Here is a 19,684-nt window from a genome sequence, read left to right on the forward strand (position 1 = left end):
AAGGTCCCGCCCCCAAAATGCTGCCCCTGACAGAGGCAGCGAAAGGTCCCACCCCCAAAATGCCGCCCCAACAGAGGCAGCGGAAGGTCCCGCCCCCAAAATACCGCCGACGACCAGGGCAGCCGAAGATCTGGCCGCCATGGTCGCCGCCCCCCAAATATTAGTACCCTAGGCGACCGCCTAGGTTGCCTAATGGGTTGCGCCGGCCTTGCTACTATTAGTTTCAATCATGAATGGTGATAATGATGCCCACCTCCCTTATAACTTTTAATCCAGTACAGAGGGTACTCACTTGGGTTGTGGGAAATCCCAGCTTCCAATCCTTGCTCTGGAACAGACTTGAAATGGACCTTTTCAATTCACTGAAACATTCCAGGGTTAGATCCCAAGCAATTTATTTATTGATTGATTTTCCTGGAACTGCCACTGGACTGAAAAATTAGTTATTTGCCCTGTTTTACTGTACATTCCTCTCATATATGTCTTACACCATGCTGCAGTATTTTAAGTGTAGCGAAGCCCCAAGTTCTAGAACTGTTTTTTCAAAAAGCCTGGGAATGGACAAGGAACAAGGCCTGACACCTAAGGGCAGGAACAACGAGAGGCGGGGGGGGGGGAAGCCAGTACAAATTACTGGGGCTCGGCGGTCTGGAAGGGGGCCTGGGGCCCGGCTTCCCCCCACCTCGTCGGCCCTGTTTAGCCAGTCCGCCCTTGCTGGGGGGCTCGAAAAAATTCCGGAAGGGGGCTCCGCCCTTGCTGGGGGGCCTGCAAAAATTCTGGAAGGGGGCCCCACCTTTGCTGGGGGGCCTGCAAAAATTCTGGAAGGGGGCCCCGCCTTTGCTGGGGGGCCCAAAATTTTTTTTTCACTGGGGCCCGAACCCGCTCTCGGCAGCCCTGCCTAAGGGCATACATTCAGAGAGACCAGGAAGGAGACAGACTTGCGGGTAGCCCTTTAACCATGATACTAGGAAGAACAAGAGGAAGAAAGTGATATTTAATTGAAATAGAAGTGTTACTTAGCCATTCTTGAGTATGGCTGGACAATTAGCCAAGGGGGGAGAAAATGAGAGTGCAGTATTATCTGGGAGTTTTCAAACAAATTGTCCAGATCAGCAGTTTAGATGGGAACAGATCCAATAAGCATGTCACGTTATTTGTAGATTTGAGCATATACATTTACAAAAAGACGCAGCTTTCCATAGCCCTGTAATGTACATCTGAACTGAATCATGAGCTCAGCTATCACTAGAATGTTCCCACAGCATCTTTAAGTTATTAGTAACCCCTAGTTAAAAGCCAGCATGAAAAGAGCAGCATATCTATCATTCATTGTTTTTCAAATAGGGCTGTTGATTGATCACGTTAACTCATGCAATTAACTCAAAAAAATTAATCCTGATTAAAAAAATTAATTACAATTAATCACAGTTTTAATCGCACTGTTAAACTATAGAATACCAACTGAAATTATTAAATATTTTGGATGTTTTTCTACATTTTCACATATATTCTATTCTGTGTTGTAATTGAAATCAAAGTGTATGTTACTTTTTATTACAAATATTTGCACTGTAAAAATGGAAAACAAAAGAAATAGTATTTTTCAATTCACCTCATACAAGTACCATAGAGCAATCTCTTTGTTGTGAAAGTGCAATTTACAAATGTAGATTTTTTTTGTTACATAACTGCACTCAAAAACAAAACAATGTAAAACTTCAGAGCCTACAAGTCCACTCAGTCCTACTTCTTGTTCAGCCAATCACTAAGACAAAGAAGTTTGTTTACATTTACAGGTGATAACGTTGCCCTCTTCTTATTTACAATATCACTAGAAAGTGAGAAGAGGCATTTGCATGGCACTTTTGTAGCTGGCATTGCAAGATATTTATGTGCCAAATATGCTAAACATTCGTATGCCCCTTCATGCTTCGGCCACCATTCCAGAGGACATATTTCTATGCTGATGACACTCGTTAAAAAAATAATGTGTTAATTAAATTTGTGACTGAACTCCTTGGGGAGAATTGTATGTCCCCTGCTCTGTTTTACCCACATTCTGCCTATATTTCATGTTATCGCAGTCTCGGATGATGACCCAGCACAAATGGTTCATTTTAAGAATACTTTCACTGCAGATTTAACAAAACACAAAAAAGGTACCAATGTGAGATTTCTAAAGATAGCTACAGCACTCATCCCAAGGTTTAAGAATCTGAAGTGCCTCCCAAAATCGGAGAGGGACAAGGAGTGGAGCATGCTTTCAGATGTCTTAAAAGAGCAACACTCCGATTCGGAAACTACCCCTGGAATGGTGGTTGAAGCATGAAGGGGCATATGAATGTTTAGCATTTCTGGTGCATAAATCTCTTGCAACGCCGGCTACAACAGTGCCATGAGAACGCCTTTTCTCCCTTTCAGGAGACATTGTAAACAAGAAGCGGGCAGCGTTATCTCCTGAAAATGTAAACCAACTTGTTTGTCTGAGCGATTGACTGAACAAGAAGTAGAACTGAGTGGACTTGCAGGCTCCAAAATTTTACATTGTTTTATTTTTGAATGCATTTTTTTTTACATAATTCTACATTTGTAAGTTCAACTTTCATGATAAAGAGACTGCACTAAAAGCAGTCATTACTTACGTACTTGTATTAGGTGAATTGAAAAATACTATTTCTTTTGTTTTTTTACAGTGCAAATACTTGTAATCAAAAACAAATATAAAGTGAGCATTGTACACTTTGTATTCTGTGTTGTAATTAAAATCAATATATTTGAAAATGTAGAAAACATACAAAAACATTAAAATAAATGGTATTCTATTATTGTTTAACAGTGTGATTAATCACGATTGCTTTTTTTTAATTGCTTGACAGCCCTATTTTCAAATGCTTTCAAATTTGGCTTGCTGAATAATCCTTGTGTCCCTTGAAACACCTCCAGTGTAATTTTCCTGGATTCCACAAAAATCTGCCATTTGGCAGAAGACCTCTTACCCATAGAGATTCCTTTGGCTGAAAGAAAGCTAGTTTTAACCCTCAAAGTAGAAGAGGTCATGTCAGGAAACGCACTTATAAGTGACCTCCCCTTTCGTTTCCCAGTGTGCTTTTCTTGAGAATAAATGAAAAATGGAGAGCAAACATTTGTGACTGAAATGCTGGTGGAACAGGGTATTCTTCTCTCAAAACAACTTCTCTCCCTCCTGAAGGTAGGAACCACACAGTCTTCAACTTTTCTGAGTTACTTCCAGAGGTGGAAACAATGCGGAGTCCTTGTCACACCTTAGAGACTAACACATTTATTTGGGCATAAGCTTTCGTGGGCTAAAACCCACTTCATCAGATGCCTGGAGAGAAAAATATTGTAGGCAGATATAAATACACAGCACATGAAAAGATGGGAGTTGCCTTACCAAGTGGGGGTCAGTGCTAACGAGCCAATTCAATTAAGGTGGAAATGACAAGAAGGGGTGAATACCAAGGGAGGAAAAAATCACTTTTGTAGTGCTAATGAGTCCAATGTAATCAAGGTGGCCTATTTCAAACAGTTGACAAGAAAGTGTGAGTATCAACAGAGGGAAATTAGTTTTTTTTAGTGACCCATCCACTCCCAGTCTTTATTCAGGCCTAATTTGATGCAGTTATTAAACTTTTAATAAAATACTAATAAGTAACAGTTTATATGTTTAAATAATAAAAATGACTGACAAAACAGAACATGTGAGTAATATTGAGTGGTTATTATGTGAGTCATGAGAGTAGAGCATGTATATAACTATACTAATTCTAGCCCAAATAGTGTGGTTTCAAACTTTAGGGTTGTTCAAATCTCTGGTTTGGGTAAGGCCCATCTCTCGACTTCATGGAAGCTTTTCCTCAATATGCTGGAGCTCACATCAATACACTTGTAATAAGTTAAAAATACACTGTGCTGTCCTTGCTGTAATCCTATTATTTGCTTTAGATGAGTGTTATTTCAACATGGTGTTATTACTGAGAGAGGCGATTTTTCTTTAACAAAACCCATCAGGGAGAATGGCATATATTTCAGTGGGGCCATACACTTTTAAAGGAGTCATTACCTACCACTGTGGCCTGTCAGAAAAAGGTTGTTGCTGGTGCCTGAGTTTGTACATGAGTAATAATGCAGTTCTGAGAATCTGGTGGCTTTATCTCTGCTTCTATGTCTTGAGTGGAACGTGCCTTGAATGCTGAAGGTTTTTGTGCTTTTGATTCCTGAAACCCACTTTATTAAGTTGTGCTGCATTAAGAAACGTATGAGTGTGTGCGTGTATGTGGAAAATTCATACCCTTCAGCATAGATGGACAGGGAGCAGTCACTTATAAGGCATCCAGAACTTGCTGCTTATGCTGGAATTTCTCGCTGAAAGCTAAAAATGGTATCTGCAGTGTTCCTGAGAGCAGCAGCTCAGGCCTGATCTAAGAAATCAGTTGAGTTAATGCTTCACAGCTTTTCACTGTGGCTTATAAAGTTCCAGTCCCTTGGTAAAGCAAAAGCAGAAATCACATCCAGTACAAATAAGCAACATTTATCTGTAACAGGAAATCCTGTCCTCACTACACACTGAAAAATGACAGCTGTTTGCATATGCAAAGTCCTTTTGAACTTGGAACTTGCTTAAAATGATCAAAGTTGAACATTCTATTTGCCATGCTGCCTCCAGCTTCAGTGTTTTGCACATATAATCTTTGTCATGTACTTAAGGCAGTGGGGACTGATGGCTTCTCAACACTTCCCAAGAGCAGCTCGGTTCCTTCCAGAATCATATAACATGGTTATAAACAGTAATTTGTGCTTATTTTGTACAGGATATTGCAGGTGCAAAATTAGAAGCTGGGATGGGATGTATATATAAGAAAGGTAGGGCTAGCCCCACCCCTTTGACCCTGTCAATCTTGACTGATAGGGAGGAAGCCTTCAAAAGGGAGGAAGTTGCAGTCCACACTTGGAGGTTCAAAAGGAAGATTGCCCTAAGCAGCAGACTGCAGGAGTGACTCCTGAACCCGTGGAGGGAATTCCTAGCCAGGGGATATGAAACACAACCCTGAGGAGAGTACAGCGGACTCCCAGGGTAAGATGGACAGGTTGAGCATGACTCAACTTTCCCCCTATGCTGGTGCTGGATCATTGGCAGCACTGTAGACTTGCTGACCCCCCTCTTTGCTGGGAACACAGGGAGGGAATATCCCTGAATATGTTAGCGCTTGTGGCTTTAATTGATCCCTCATCTGGAGAACTTAAGAAGGCCCACAAAATGCGGAGCAACCCCCTGGCAAATAGTAAGGAAGTGAGGCCTGTGCTGGAACACCTAGGGTAGGTAACTAGATGTGGTCAGTTCCTTCCACCCTCTGGGGAGGAACCACTGACAACTCTGTTACAGGATCTCTTTGAAATTTGGTTTGGTAGTTTTTGTGATTGATTCTCTGAATCATTAAGCTACAGATGGTGTTTAATATATTAACAGTTCACCTCCATAAATAGAGGACAGAAGATAACTGGAATTTTAGACTTTGGTGGTAAGCAAGTGCAACTTTAACATAAGTGGAGTTACACAGGCATACACCAGTTCTGAATTTTTACTGTTACATTTATTTAGTTGTTAACTAGTAATGAGCCTACTTAAAAAGGAGTGATATGCAGAAGAGCTATTTGAAAATGTTTGCATTATTTTTTGTCAAAAATGGCCTTTTTAAAAAATGAATTGTTGTTTTTTTTAAAAAAGACATCGATGTTGGAAATTTTCTATTTGCAAAATTTTCCATGGTATCTTTTAATTTTTTTTTCCAAAATCATGTTAAAATTCTTATCCACAGTTTTGTTTACTGAAAACCCGTTTATTGATGAGCAGATGGTTTTAATAATTTTCTTAGATGAGGCCTGAGTGCTCTCAGGAAAATGACAGTGACCATTTTTAGCCTTCTGTGACAAAATCTAGCATAAGCAGCAAGTTCTGGATGCCCTATAAGTCACTGCTTGCTATCCATCCATCTGTATTTTTATAAGCTATCATATGCCGGTGGCATGTCCATTATGATAATGGTGTGCCTATTATTTTAACAGTGTGTGAATCTATTCATTTTTTAAAAAGACCATCAAACACATTGATGGCAACCTTATTTCAAATACGGTGCTTCTAAATGTCACTTAGACCTTTGGGAGAATCCAAATATGTCCTAGTAATACTTTATAGTCGACACATTCAATCACTTTCTGAGGGCAAAATATCTCTGCCGAGCAACTTTGGGGCATATCCTCAGCTAGTGTAAATTGTCATAGTTCCATTGAAATCAAGGTGAAGATAGGTCGATTCATTGAAGACAGCAGGACATGTTGGGTTCTCCATGGATTCTACTGTCTTTCTTTACAATTTTGGTTGCCCCGGAAATAGTTGTCCAAAGAGAGAAGACCCTCATGTGGAACTTGACTGTTCTTCCATATATGAATGAGAATCCATGCTGGTATAGTGGAAGGATGTTGAAGTGGGGAAGAATGACAGAGTTTGAGTAGTGTGACAAGGTGACTAGAGTGGTGAAAGAAGGCTGTGGTAAGGATAGAGAACTGGATTCTCCTTAGTGGAGAGAAGAAGGATGTCAATAATAGCAATTATCTTTGAAAAGTCATGGAAGACTGGGGACATTCCAGACGACTGGAAAAGGGCAAGTGTAGTGCCCATCTATAAAAAGGGAAATAAGGACAACCCGGGGAATTACAGACCAGTCAGCTTAACTTCTGTACCTGGAAAGCTAATGGTGCAAATAATTAATCAATCAATTTACAAATACCTAGAAGATAATGTGATAAATAACAGTCAGCATGGATTTGTCAAGAACAAATATTGTCAAACCAACCTGATAGCTTTCTTTGACAGGGTAACAAGCCTTGTAGATGGGGGAGAAGCGGTTGATGTGGTATATCTTGACTTTAGTAAGATCTTTTGATACTGACTCACATGACCTTCTCATAAACAAACTAGGGAAATAAAACCTAGATGGAGCTACTATAGGGTGGGTGCATAACTGGTTTGAAAATCATTCCCAGAGAGTATTTATCAGTGGTTCACAGTCATGATGGAAGGGCATAACAAGTGGGGTCCCGCAGAGATCATTTCTGGGTCTGGTTCTGTTCAATATCTTCATCAATGATTTAGATAATGGCATAGAGAGTATACTTTTACAGTTTGTGGATCTTGCATCTGAAGAAGTGAGGTTCTTACCCACGAAAGCTTATGCTCCCTATACTTCTGTTAGTCTTAAAGGTGCCACAGGACCCTCTGTTACTTTTTACAGTTTGTGGATGATATCAAGCGGGGAAGGGTTGCAAATACTTTGGAGAATAGGATTAAAATTAAAAATGATCTGGACAAATTGGAGAAATGGTCTGAAGTAAATAGGATGAAATACAATAAGAATAAATGCAAAGTACTCCACTTAGGAAGGAACAATCAGTTGCATACATACAAAATGGGAAATGACTGCCTAGAAAGGAGTACTGCAGAAAAGGATCTGGGTGTTATAGTGGATCACAAGCTATGTATGAGTCAACAGTGTAACGCTGTTGCAAAAAAAGCAAACATCATTCTGGGATGTATTAGCAGGAGTATTGTAAGCAAGACACGAGAAATAACTCTTCCACTCTACTCTGCACTGATTAGGCCTCAACTAGAGTATTGTGTCCAGTTCTGGGTGCCATATTTCAGGAAAGATGTGAACAAATTATAGAAAGTCCAGAGAAGAGCAACAAAAAAATGATTAAAGGTCTAGAAAACATGACCTATGAGGGAAGATTGAAAAACATGGGTTTGTTCAGTTTGGAGAAGAGAAGACTGAGAGGGGACATGATAACAGCTTTCAAGACATAAAAGGTTGTTACAAGGAGGAGGGAGAAAAATTGTTCTTCTTAACCTCTGAGGATAGGACAAGAAGCAATGGGCTTAAATTGCAGCAAGGGCGGTTTTAGGTTGGACATTAGGAAAAATTTCCTAACTGTCAGAGTGGTTAGAATTGCCTAGGTTGTGGAATCTCCATCATTGGGGATTTTTAAGAGCAGGTTGGACAAGCACCTGTCACGGATAGTCTAGCTAATATGTAGTCCTGCCTTGAGTGCAGGGGACTGGACTAGATGACCTCTCGCGGTCCCTTCCAGTTCTATGATTCTAATATAAGGATCCTGCAGCTGGAAGGACAGAGAGAGTATGACCTAGTGGTATTGCATGGGGGGGAGCACAGTAAGAAGTTTGTTTAACCTTGCACTCTAATCTTCCTGAATATAAATTTGTCCAATTTGCTCATGTTGGAACACATGCTCTCATTTTGTCATGTGATCTGCTCTCTCTGGACTGTAGAAATTCCAGTTGTTGTCAGATTAGGACAGAACATCCTCATTTTTCCTTGAACCATATGTGCTGGCAAATGTGGTTGCTGGTCAGAGCATAAAGTATGATGATATTCCTTCTCCCCTCCAGGCAGAGTTCCAAATAAACTTTGTGGACACAGCAAGAGCCCTCCACACAACACCTCTGCCAATCTGGACCCTTCTGCTTGGGCACAGTACAGATATTAAGATGAATTTAGACCATACATACATCTGCTTGAAACTCTTCTTGGATTTTCTGCAAATGTTTTTTCATAGCTAGTGTGTCCCAGAAAATCAAGAATTTGACTATTTAAAATTATCTTGCCTTAGTCTGGAAATAGCTCAGAAGTCATAACCTCCTCTTTTATGACAACTTTATTCACTTAATTCATGTCTTTTACTCTGAGTAGTGAGACTAAGCAGGAATCTTTGGACAAGTATCTTTGAAATGGGCTATCTTCTTTGTTCTTCTCTGCTTGCATCATTCAGTTGTTACCTTGATACAAATGGAGACATAGTTCCTCCTGAGTTGGTACTCTCTGATGGCTCTTTTGTAGGAATCTTGGAACCATCTCTCTATGAAAATTGGAGAATTTTAAAAGAATTTTGTCAGGAACTTGCCCCTGGGCAAGTCAGTGGCCTGGCATTCCTATCCCTACAGAATGCACTAGTTCCCTGTCATGACTTGCATTTGGTTCAGTATAATTTCAATATGCCTGCCTGATGCCAGCAGGTTTTAGTTGTAACTTTAATTACTGTTTTATCCATTACCTCAACCAAATTAAGTTTAGAGTCTGTCCATTCTTATTTTATTCTGAATTTTAGTTAGACTGACACTATGTATTTGATTTCTACGTAACTGTTTGTCCAACCTGAATTGCTATTACATTTATTTTATAAATATATCATTATATAGCTGCAGGGTATGCAACACTGTACAATGAATGGATCAAAGCCACACAGATATCACTATAAACATATATAAATCTGAAATTTGGTCCCAAAGCAATATCAATATATGCATGAGGGTGCTGAGTATGTGTGCATACGCAGAAGCCTAGATCAGTCAGTATAAATACATAACATGTAACAGTCCTTGCCTTACTTTTTTTCTGGGTTGGTGAAGAGAGAAGGGAATTAATGGAAGTATTAAATGTCCTGTTGATTGTTACCATGGGCAAGATCCTGCCCCATGACTTCATCCCTGTTATGCCACTCTGGCAGTGCAAAGAAAACAGAAAGCTGCCCTAAGAGGGCAGCTATGTATTTTTTTGATTTAGGGGAATCTCTGGGTGGTGTAAAATGGGCATAGCTGTCTCTATACGACCTACTCCCCATTCCCCAGCATCAGACACATCCCTGGTTGGACTAGGGCATGACCAAGGTAGGAGGAGCTATGGCTAAACCATGCAGTGCTCTGGACAATTCACAGCAAAGGGGGCTCAAGAGGACCATTTTAACTGGTGTAATTTCAAGCAGCTCTTAAGCTTTGAGCCACCTTTTGAAGGGGTAAGGAGTAGGTGACAATAGAGAGTGTGAGCAGAATGTGGCTATCGGGAATCAAATAACCTTGCTGAATTTTCTCTCAAATTGTTCCATTGGAAGGTAGGATTTGTTTTCCTCCCAAGTCACAGGGGCTTGCACATAAACCCAACTGGCTCCTCTACAATTGTCTGGGGGGCGAGAGTTATCCATGTGAGGCAAGTGCCCCCTATGGCCTGAACTCCTGGGAGCTGCACTGATCGGGCTCCCTCAGAGGGGAAAATCCCACATATGGAGGGTCATGTGGCACAACTGAACCATGAATGAGGCATACAGGATTTGGTCCAGGATGTTTAGGGTTCAGGTTTTTAACTTATAGTTTTTGCCGAATTGTTTGCTTTTTTCCAGTAACTGCAGTGATAAGTACCGTACTTAAAACAGTCACAAAGGTTTGACTAATTGTAGTTCTTCCATGAAAACAAGGCTGTGCATGCACACTACCTTTAGCTGTAGCACATATGCATACTTTTGTGCTTAAGACCTATTGGAGGTCAGGCATTTGCTTTGCTGTTTAATTACTCAGTACTGCACTGATGATTGGAAAAAGAAACAGATGTGTGGATGTCTTCAGTACAGATAGTTTCATAGTAAGTTCACTTTCAATCTTAAACATCTTGTGCTAGATCCTTCTCCCACTGAGCACACAGCTCCCTCTGAAATCAGCTTCTCCCAGTAAATTCATGGTGAGCAGGATTTAGCCTCTTTAAATACACCCTAGGTAAATAACCATTAGTACTGCAGTGGAGGCTTCTAGTACTGCAATGATGATAAGCATTTTCACAGGTTTATTTAAAGATATCGGTGCCAATTTATCTGCTTGTGGTTATGGATGTGTATGAAGTCATAACAGTTCCTGTGGTTTTGCATGTGTTTTACATCTGTGACTGTAAGCATATTGTATAGCATCAGTACAACTCTATCACCTTGTAGAATTGGATAATACAGAGAAACCAACAATTTTTCTCAAGCCTTGAGCATTGCTCAGTAGTTGCAAGTCCATTCTACTACCTAATGATGTCACAACAAATAAAAAACTGAATTGCTGGCACAAAAGCATTGAAAGTAGACACTTGGTGTTACAAAGTATGTTTCAGAGATGATTGAAATACTGGGGCCTTTGGGAAGCACTTATAGCTGTTCAATGTTTCTTTCAGGTCATCAGATTTTGGAACATTATATACAAAGCTGAATCTGCAGCCCGGGATTACTACAGTCATTGACAATTTCTACATTTGTCCCACCAACAAAAAAAAGGTATGTGGCAAGGAAGTATTCCTCTTTCCTAGAGATCCAATAGCTCAGGCTAGAAAACTCTCACAGAGGAGTTAAGACTCCAGTAGTTAGTTCAGTGAAGTAGAACTGTGACCTCTGGGAATGGGATATACATTTTAGATGGACTCTGCCAAGCAATGATAATCTTATGATCTTTCAATTTTTAGAGTATCAGTGTGGACAAAAACTGGGGAAGGCCTAGGAGTGAGTGTAGTCTGTGAGGCCATTGATTAAGGAGCCCCCAGAAACTAGCTCCTCTGAGAGCCACGCAAATCTTGTTATCCACCAGATGACCATCTGTATATAGGGTCTGTCCCACTGCATCAGCTTCGGGGCCTCCTAACTCCATCTGGCCTCCCTAGCAGGGCGGCTGCATTGGAACTGTACTGCCCGCACTTCCCCTGCCTGCAGCTTCCTCTGGAGCTCACATCGAGAGGGTTCTGCTACACTAGGGTTGGTGTAGCTGAGTTGGCTACAGGCCCTCACCCCCCTGCCTCATTCTATGCACAGATTCCCAGCTTTATGCGTGTTCTTTATTGAGATCTAAGGCTGGCCTGAGCTGGCGCTGTGGAAATGGTTGACAATCTCGCCATTTGGGAAGAAGATGGAAATTCTCATGCTGAGCTTCAGGCAATGATCTTAGGTCACTGAAAAGATTTTTTTAAAAACTTTTATTTAAAATTCCCCTGCACTGTTGGTGACCCCAATAGCATTTAGGTTGGTGCATGAGGAACTGAAAGTGAAATGGACTATAAACAAAGGTGAATTTGACTAGTCAAATGTGGCTGCCTGTGATGAATGGAAAGTAGAATGCAAAGAAACACAGTGATTATAAAAAAAATATTTTTTTTACAATTCTTGCTGTTTTAATTATGTAAAGTATTGTAAATAATAAGCGCAGTAAGACATATATGAATAAAGAATTTTATCTTGAAAAGTTCCTTTCAACCACAGTATAAAATAGAAGAATTGATTTCATGCGGGGTCCATTGATTAGAAAGACAATTTTAGTTGTACTTATCTATTTGTTCTGCCTAATCAAAAATCAGTGATAAACTCAAAGAACCTGCCTGGGTGATTAAGTGCTGTTTTTATTTCTCCTGGTATTGTGGCTGGAGTCTTTGCGACCAACTGAAGCAGTAGATGAGTTAGATAATATGTATTTAATCTGCTGCAAAGCTGGTAACAATTTTCTTATTCATCAAAGTGGATCTACCACCAGGCACAAAATTGTTTCTGAGCAGCATGCATCTCAGAGCTGGGCTCTGTAGATTATTTCAGGGCCAAAAAGAAATAAATAATAATAATAAAGTATTCATGTAATTTTCTGGAATGAAGACACAAGGATGAGGCAGGATAGGAAACCTATGAAAATTTCTGCACAGCTCAGTCATGTGTTCTACATGAAATTAAAACCTGCACAGGCTTGTGGGGATCAAGGATAATGTAAATCTACCAATCTGGAAAAAAAGAAAAAGAAAGTGAACAGTGGTTGCAGGACTGCTGCTGAATTTCAAGAACAAAGGACATTCTGATACATAGAAAAATGACACATTAACCCAAACTCAGAAAAATCTGATTTATGTTCAAGGTAGCTCAAAGTACTTAGCACTTAGTGCAAAGACCCTCTTTAGCAGTTTAATGCTATATCAGAATTCAGTTCTTAAATTCATTTCATTTTGGTCCTCTATGAATGTGCTATTTGATGTTCTGTACTTTGCTCTTAAGATGTCAACCTACTTTAAACATAAAAAATTCCTTCCATTTTAGGGCCTGTTAAAGGTGCCAGAGCGAACATTTCTAGAAATAAGTCCTTCATGAGGCAGGCATGATACAAACTGTGGAATAAAGGTGCTTTGCCAATATACTTCAGAACTGGCTTGGAGGAACCACGCTGATAAGAAATTCAGTCTCCATGCCAAAAAAAAACCAGAGGCAGCCATGCCAGCCATCATGATGGTAGCTTTTGTGATGAATGGCACTTGACTAAGACCACCAATTTGTTTCACAAAGGCCATTTGGAAAAGCTGGTACATTCAGCCCAGTCTGGTTGGTCCTGCATCCCACTGCCAAAATCCTGAGCCACTGAACGGATCAGGAGGCAGCCCTAGCTCAGCTGCTAGAGGCTAGCCCTTGCTGTCTGCAGTACTCCAATCTCAAGAGGGAGCATATGTGGATGGGGCAGGCCACTGGCCTCACCCCTATGCAAAGATTGGCACCTGCTGAGGGACTTGTTACGATTGTTCTAGAGGCATAACATGAAATTGCTAGTTTTCTCCTCTATTTCTGGAGTCATCCACAGACACAGTATGCCTGATTTTCCTCTCTCACTGATTCAGTTCCATGGATTTAAATTTAAAAATTTCTATTTTTTGCTTCTCTATAAAGTCTCAGTCTTGCAAGATGCTAAGCACTCTGGCCCCAATCCAGAAAAGGACTTACATATATGCTTAAATTTAAGCACAAGCAGTCCCATACTCCCATTCAGCATTTGGAGGATGAAAATGTATCCAAAGAAGCAGAGACAAAAAATGTGTGTGGGGATTGTTGCATATTAATTATCACAATTTTAATTCTATTCCACATCATCCTTAGAGAGTCATGAATGATATTTCTTATATAATTCTCATCATAGATATCAATTTTCTGGTGCAACTGAGTGATTTTATGTGGTAAGGAATCTGGAAGGTAACTCTTTTACAGCTGGCTGGAGAGGCATGCAAAAGCTGGAGAAGCTTGTAAAATAAAATGCAACCAGATCAATCTGAAAATTGGCAAAAGGCTGTGGTTTAGTTCAGGGTTTGGGCTGAGGTTATCTATCCGCACTAATATGCAAATTCCTAACTTGAATAAAAGTTTCATTGAATGTGCTTGGCACGTTCACTAGCTATCATTTGTACAATCCGCTGGACTGAAAAGTGCAGTTTACAGAACGAATCTGAAACTGTACTGAAAATGTTCAATCCCTGCGGGCTGCACGGGTTTGCATTTTTCTAAGAAGACCAGTTGTAGAAAAGTGACAGTTCTTATCTCTCTCCTACAGTGTTTACAGCAGGGGTTCTCACAACACATTTTTTGGTGGCCACCAACTCTTGCTGGAGGCTGCTCTGACAATTTTTCCTAAAATATTTAACTTTAGGAAAAACAAATAAATATGCACATATACATGTCCACATTTCTGTAGGTTTTTTTTTTTCAGACTCAATAATAAAAATAATGTACAGTTGTCTCTCTTCTTTACTGGACCTAAACAAAATAGAAACAAAAATAAGGTGCTTTGCGTGTTTTGATTTTTTTTTAGATTGCTAGTTAGTAAGTCTGCTACTATGAAAAGTGATATCTGTATATTTGTTAATAAGACTTTTCACAGCAGACTTACTCAGCGCCAGCATGCTGGGGGACAAATTAAGCCCTGGATGATGAGGTGGGTCAGGAGGCAGGGGGTTCAGGAGCGATGAGAGGCTGGAGGAGGCAGCGGGGGTTGAGGTGATGACAGAGGATGAGTCCAGGGATGGAGCCCAAAACCCTGCGGCTGGGGGACAGAGCCTGCCAGAGGCCTGCTGTCCACCACCCCAGGCCGGAAACCTGAAGCCCAAGGCCCATCACCCCTGGGAAGTTGGGGAACTTACACTGGTTGCCTGCTCCTACAGTGTTTCTGACTCCAGAAGGGGATAGGGACCAACCCCTGCAGGCAGCCCCGGGGGAGGAGCCACTGCTTTCCCCCCTTCTCCCCCCCCGCACCACCCAGGAGGTTGTGGCTGCAAGAAAAGCTCCTGGTGGCCACATTTGAGAAACACTGGTTTACAGTGTTAAAAGTTCACATAACTATAGTTCCTTTTATTAAGAAGCATATTTGTACATGCAAAGGTTAAATTGTTAGAATCATGTTATTTTCACCAGCTGCATGGAAAAGGGATTACGTAACAGAAACAATTACAGGATAAACTGATGGGTAGACTGGGAGACCACACAGTGGAGGAGAACAAATCCCTTTAGAAAGCCATGGTGAGTCCATACTTGGGAAGAAGAGGGTTAAGTAGGATTTTGCTCCTTTTCTTATGCATCTGCGAATTATTTATGCTGCCCACTGTGGGTGGGACCAAAGGAGGGGCCGGGAATGACCCACATTAAGTGACATATCTCATCCCCTCAAACCTCCTCCCAAACAAAAAACTTGTGCACTAGCCACCGGAAAACTTAGTTTGTGCTGCCTGAGGAAGCATCAATGTTTGCTCCACACTCTGTGACACCCCTTTCAACTCAGGAGGAACCTGTAGCAAATGACAGCAAAGATATTGGTCCTACCATGCTGACATGGTTGAGGAGAGGCTGCAGATGAATGAGGAGAGAGAGTGCACTAGTGCAACTAGCCTGGCACTAATTTGTTCATTTTGATGCACTTATGCACAGGACAGCCTTTGAACTGACCTGTGACATCAAATTGTCTTATGAGTTCACCACATCAGGGCTTATCCTGATCCATGATGGGCTGCACATATGTCCACTGACCTTGAATTTTCTTACATTTTAAATAAAAGAACTGATTTAATTGTCTGCCTCTCTTCTGCTAGTATTGCCCTAATAGAAAACCGGTGCAGGCATCCTTGAATTATACATGCACTACAGGAAAATGGAGTCTGATCTGTGGTATTCTGTTCCTTGGTGATAATAGGGTATGACTGTGGTTTGGAAGTGATGTTCTTGGGCCACCCAATGCCTGTATTATATAGAATCAACCTTTCAGTCAACTAAAAAGGAAACCTTTCATGTGGAAGGGGATTAGTTATAGAGTAATAGGGATGATAATTACATACCAGTTTCACTGAGATAAATTACAAGTGATAATGCATAGTATGAAATTGTGATTGGGATGTGTGCTGGGTTTTTTAAAGACAAATTTAGTTCACTCCTGAAAAGTGTTTGAAGTTTCTAGATTTAATGTCCTTGGGATTTTGCTCTGAACATACTTTAAATGTACATTTGACAAATATTTTTGGCTGTGCTAAAGGAGCACTTATGCAATATAAGGAATGTAAGTCTTGTTCATATTAGAGAAAAATAAACATTGTCTGTGGCTATGTTGATTTATTAGTAAAACGGCCATAACAGCTAAGCTTCCTATCTGCTATGCTAATCAATAACTGCACATTTTCCCAATCTAAACAGTATGTTAACAGGCAAAACCTACATGCCTGACGAACCACACAGAACCTTGATATAATAAAGAGTAGGTGGGCTATATTTATAATAGTTAGATTGATGGTACTGTACTTTAAAATTAGCTGAAGTATAAAATAGACACAATAGAGAAGGGAAATCTCCAATGGAGATAACACTTCCTAGTCAGAAGAATGGTTTGAGAAATGTTTGCAACCATTTGAAGATAAATATAGGGCTGCCACATTTTGCCATTTGTCTTGCAGGGCAAAATAATTGACAATGAAACTTCCATGAGGCCACCTTTAGTAAGTAACTTTCTGTCTTAAAGAGACCACTCCAGAGTATGTGCAAACATGTCAAGTAGAATTCAGCTCCCCCTTTGTTAGAAGACAGTTTCCATTAAGCAGCCTCTTTCTGTCTGTTCCCTAAGTGGTTGCTTAAGAGAGGTTTAGCTGTACTTTGCCGTGAGGCTGAGTTGTGATGTTCTAATGTTTGTATCTACATGTTGTGATGCTGCATCAGTGCATAATAGTGTTGCACCCACCAGTGGTGACACAGTGTCAGGATGTGATAATGTTCTACTGACATCCAGATACTGATGCAACATCTTTGTGTCATGTTGCTGTGAAACTTGAACTCAATCCAAGACACACTAATTGGTCTATAGCTTCCAGGACAGTGTATTCTCCATTGTGAAAAAACTGGATTGCCTGTAAACTTGGAATTAATTCAACTGGTATAGATGGTACTACTAATTGGCTTACTGTAGGAGACCACGCCCATCGAGTAGATAGAATTAAGAGTAAGTAAGGGGACTGAGAGTCAGAAGTCCTCACAACAGCCCCTATCGCATGGTTAGGATGGATTAAATCTTTGTTGGTAAATGTCAATAAATGCTGATTTCACCATAGACACAAAATGATAAATATTTCCATTGGATATAATAGAAATGTACAGATAGGAAAAATGCTGCTTGAGAAAGTTAAAGTCAAACTCAGTTATTTAGACTTTTGAATTAGGCTTCAAGTATCAGGTGTTAGTCTGAATCCACAAAAACAACAAGGAGTCCGGTAGCACCTTAAAGTAGGGTTACCATATTTTGTGCCTCCAAATGGAGGACACTCCACGGCCCACAGCCCCGCCCCCAGCCCCGCCCACACCCCTGCCCAACCCCTCCCCCTCCCCAAAGTCTCCGCCCCCTCCCCTGCTTCCCGCGAATATTTGATTCGCGGGAAGCCTGAAGCAGGTAAAGGGGGTGTGGGGGGAGGAGGCGCGGCCCAGGCTGGCCCCCCGGCGTTTCCAGCCTGGGCCAGCTCGGGCCCTGGGGTGCCGGCCCCGGCCGACCACCCCCGGCCCGCCCAGCACTGCCGGCCCCCAGCGGCCCGGCGCACCCCCCGGCTCCCGGCCCCGCGGGCCCGGCTCCCCGCCGGCCCAGCTGACCGGCTCCCCGCGGGCCCGGCTGACCCGGCTCCCCGCCGGCCTGGCTCCCCGCCGGCCCGGGGTCCCCGCGGGCCCGGCTCCCCGCCGGCCCGGGGTCCCCGCCGGCCCGGCTGACCCGGCTCCCCGCCGGCCCGGGGTCCCCGCCGGCCCGGCTGACCCGGCTCCCCGCCGGCCCGGGGTCCCCGCCGGCCCGGCTGACCCGGCTCCCCGCCGGCCGGGGTCCCCGCGGGCCCGGCTGACCCGGCTCCCCGCCGGCCCGGGGTCCCCGCGGGCCCGGCTGACCAGGGTCCCCGCCGGCCCGGCTGACCCGGCTCCCCGCCGGCCCGGCTGACCCGGCTCCCCGCCGGCCGGGGTCCCCGCCGGCCCGGCTGACGCGGCTCCCCGCCGGCCCGGGGTCCCCGCCGGCCCGGCTGACGCGGCTCCCCGCCAGCCCGGGGTTCCCGCCGGCCCGCCTGACCCGGCTCCCCGCCGGCCGGGGTCCCCGCGGGCCCGCCTGACCCGGCTCCCCGCCGGCCCGCCTGACCTCCCGATTTTCCCGGACATGCCCGGCTTTTGGGGATTTCCCCCCGGACGGGGATTTGAGCCCCCAAAAGCCGGACATGTCCGGGAAAATCCGGACGTATGGTAACCCTACTTAAAGACTAAGGGATTTATTTGGGCATAAGCTTTCGTGGGTAAAAAACCCACTTCTTCAGATACATGGAGTGAAAGTTACAGATGCAGGCATTATATAATGACACATGAAGAGAAGGGAGTATCTCACAAACCTGCATCTGTAACTTTCACTCCATGTATCTGAAGAAGTGAGGTGTTTTACCCACGAAAGCTTATGCCCAAATAAATCCCTTAGTCTTTAAGGTGCCACCGGACTCCTTGTTGTTTTTGTGAATTAGACTTGTTACAAATGGACTAGCAAATAAATAATAAAAATAGGTATGATTTGTTGATTTATGAATATTAACGTTGTATATTTTGATGTGTGATGTTGACCGTTTATTTTAATGGTTTATAAAGCTTCAATTTTTCAAATCTCAACATTTGCCATCATTAAATAATTATTGTCTGATTCCCCCATAATTTTCCAGAACTGTGAAAATTTGAAATAAATAAAAATAAAAAAACTTAAAAGTAAACTTGGTATGCAGCATAGTTGTAGTTGTTTAGGTCCCCGAATATTAGAGGACAAGGTGGATAAGGTAATATATTTTATTGGACCACCTGATGTTGGTGAGAGAAACAAGCTACACAGCAATTCTTCTTCTGAAGAGCTCTGTGTGGCTCTAAAGCTTGTCTGTCTCACCAACAGAACTCGGTCCAATAAAAGATATTACCTCTCACTAACCTTGTCTTTCTCTGGATATTATCAGTCAGTTAAAGAAAAATACAAATCTTGTTCTGCCAAGTCTACTCATGCCATTCAGGGCCGGCTCCAGGCACCAGCTTCTCAAGCAGGTGCTTGGGGCGGCCGCTCCGGAGAGGGGCGGCACGTCCAGGTATTCGGTGGCAATTCGGCGGACAGTCCCTCACTCCGCCTGGGAGTGAAGGACCTCCCGCCGAATTGCCGCCGCAGATCGCGATCGCGGTTTTTTTTGTTTGTTTGTTTGTTTTGGCTGCTTGGGGCGGCCAAAACCCTGGAGCCAGCCCTGATGCCATTGGAGGTTTTGCCATTGACTTCAGTGGCACCCGGATTGTGTCCTATGTGATTCTGGACAAGTCATGTTACTTTCCTCTGCCTCAGTTTTCCCATCCATAAAATTGGGATAATACTTACCTTTTTGTAAAAATGAAAACCACTATATAAATACAAAGTATCATTGTTATTCCTGACTAGGCCAGCACTCCCAAATCGTTACAATTTGTATGCGCTTTATTGTATAGTGCTATAGAAAGAGGTTTG

The 19,684-nt window shown here is 42.5% G+C and overlaps 1 protein-coding gene across 4 annotated transcripts in view; it reads left to right on the forward strand.

Moving 5' to 3' along the window:
- Positions 1-19,684, forward strand: part of SORCS2 (sortilin related VPS10 domain containing receptor 2) — an 803,333-nt gene that overhangs the window by 464,452 nt on the left and 319,197 nt on the right. For all 4 annotated transcript variants that reach the window (XM_042855503.2, XM_042855502.2, XM_065597099.1 and 1 more), the window contains one exon: positions 11,070-11,169. In XM_042855503.2, the coding sequence (XP_042711437.2) occupies positions 11,070-11,169 (100 nt within the window). The remainder of the gene's footprint in view (positions 1-11,069; positions 11,170-19,684) is intronic.

Source organism: Chrysemys picta, chromosome 5 (genome assembly GCF_011386835.1).
Source record: "Chrysemys picta bellii isolate R12L10 chromosome 5, ASM1138683v2, whole genome shotgun sequence".
Lineage (NCBI taxonomy): Eukaryota > Metazoa > Chordata > Testudines > Emydidae > Chrysemys > Chrysemys picta.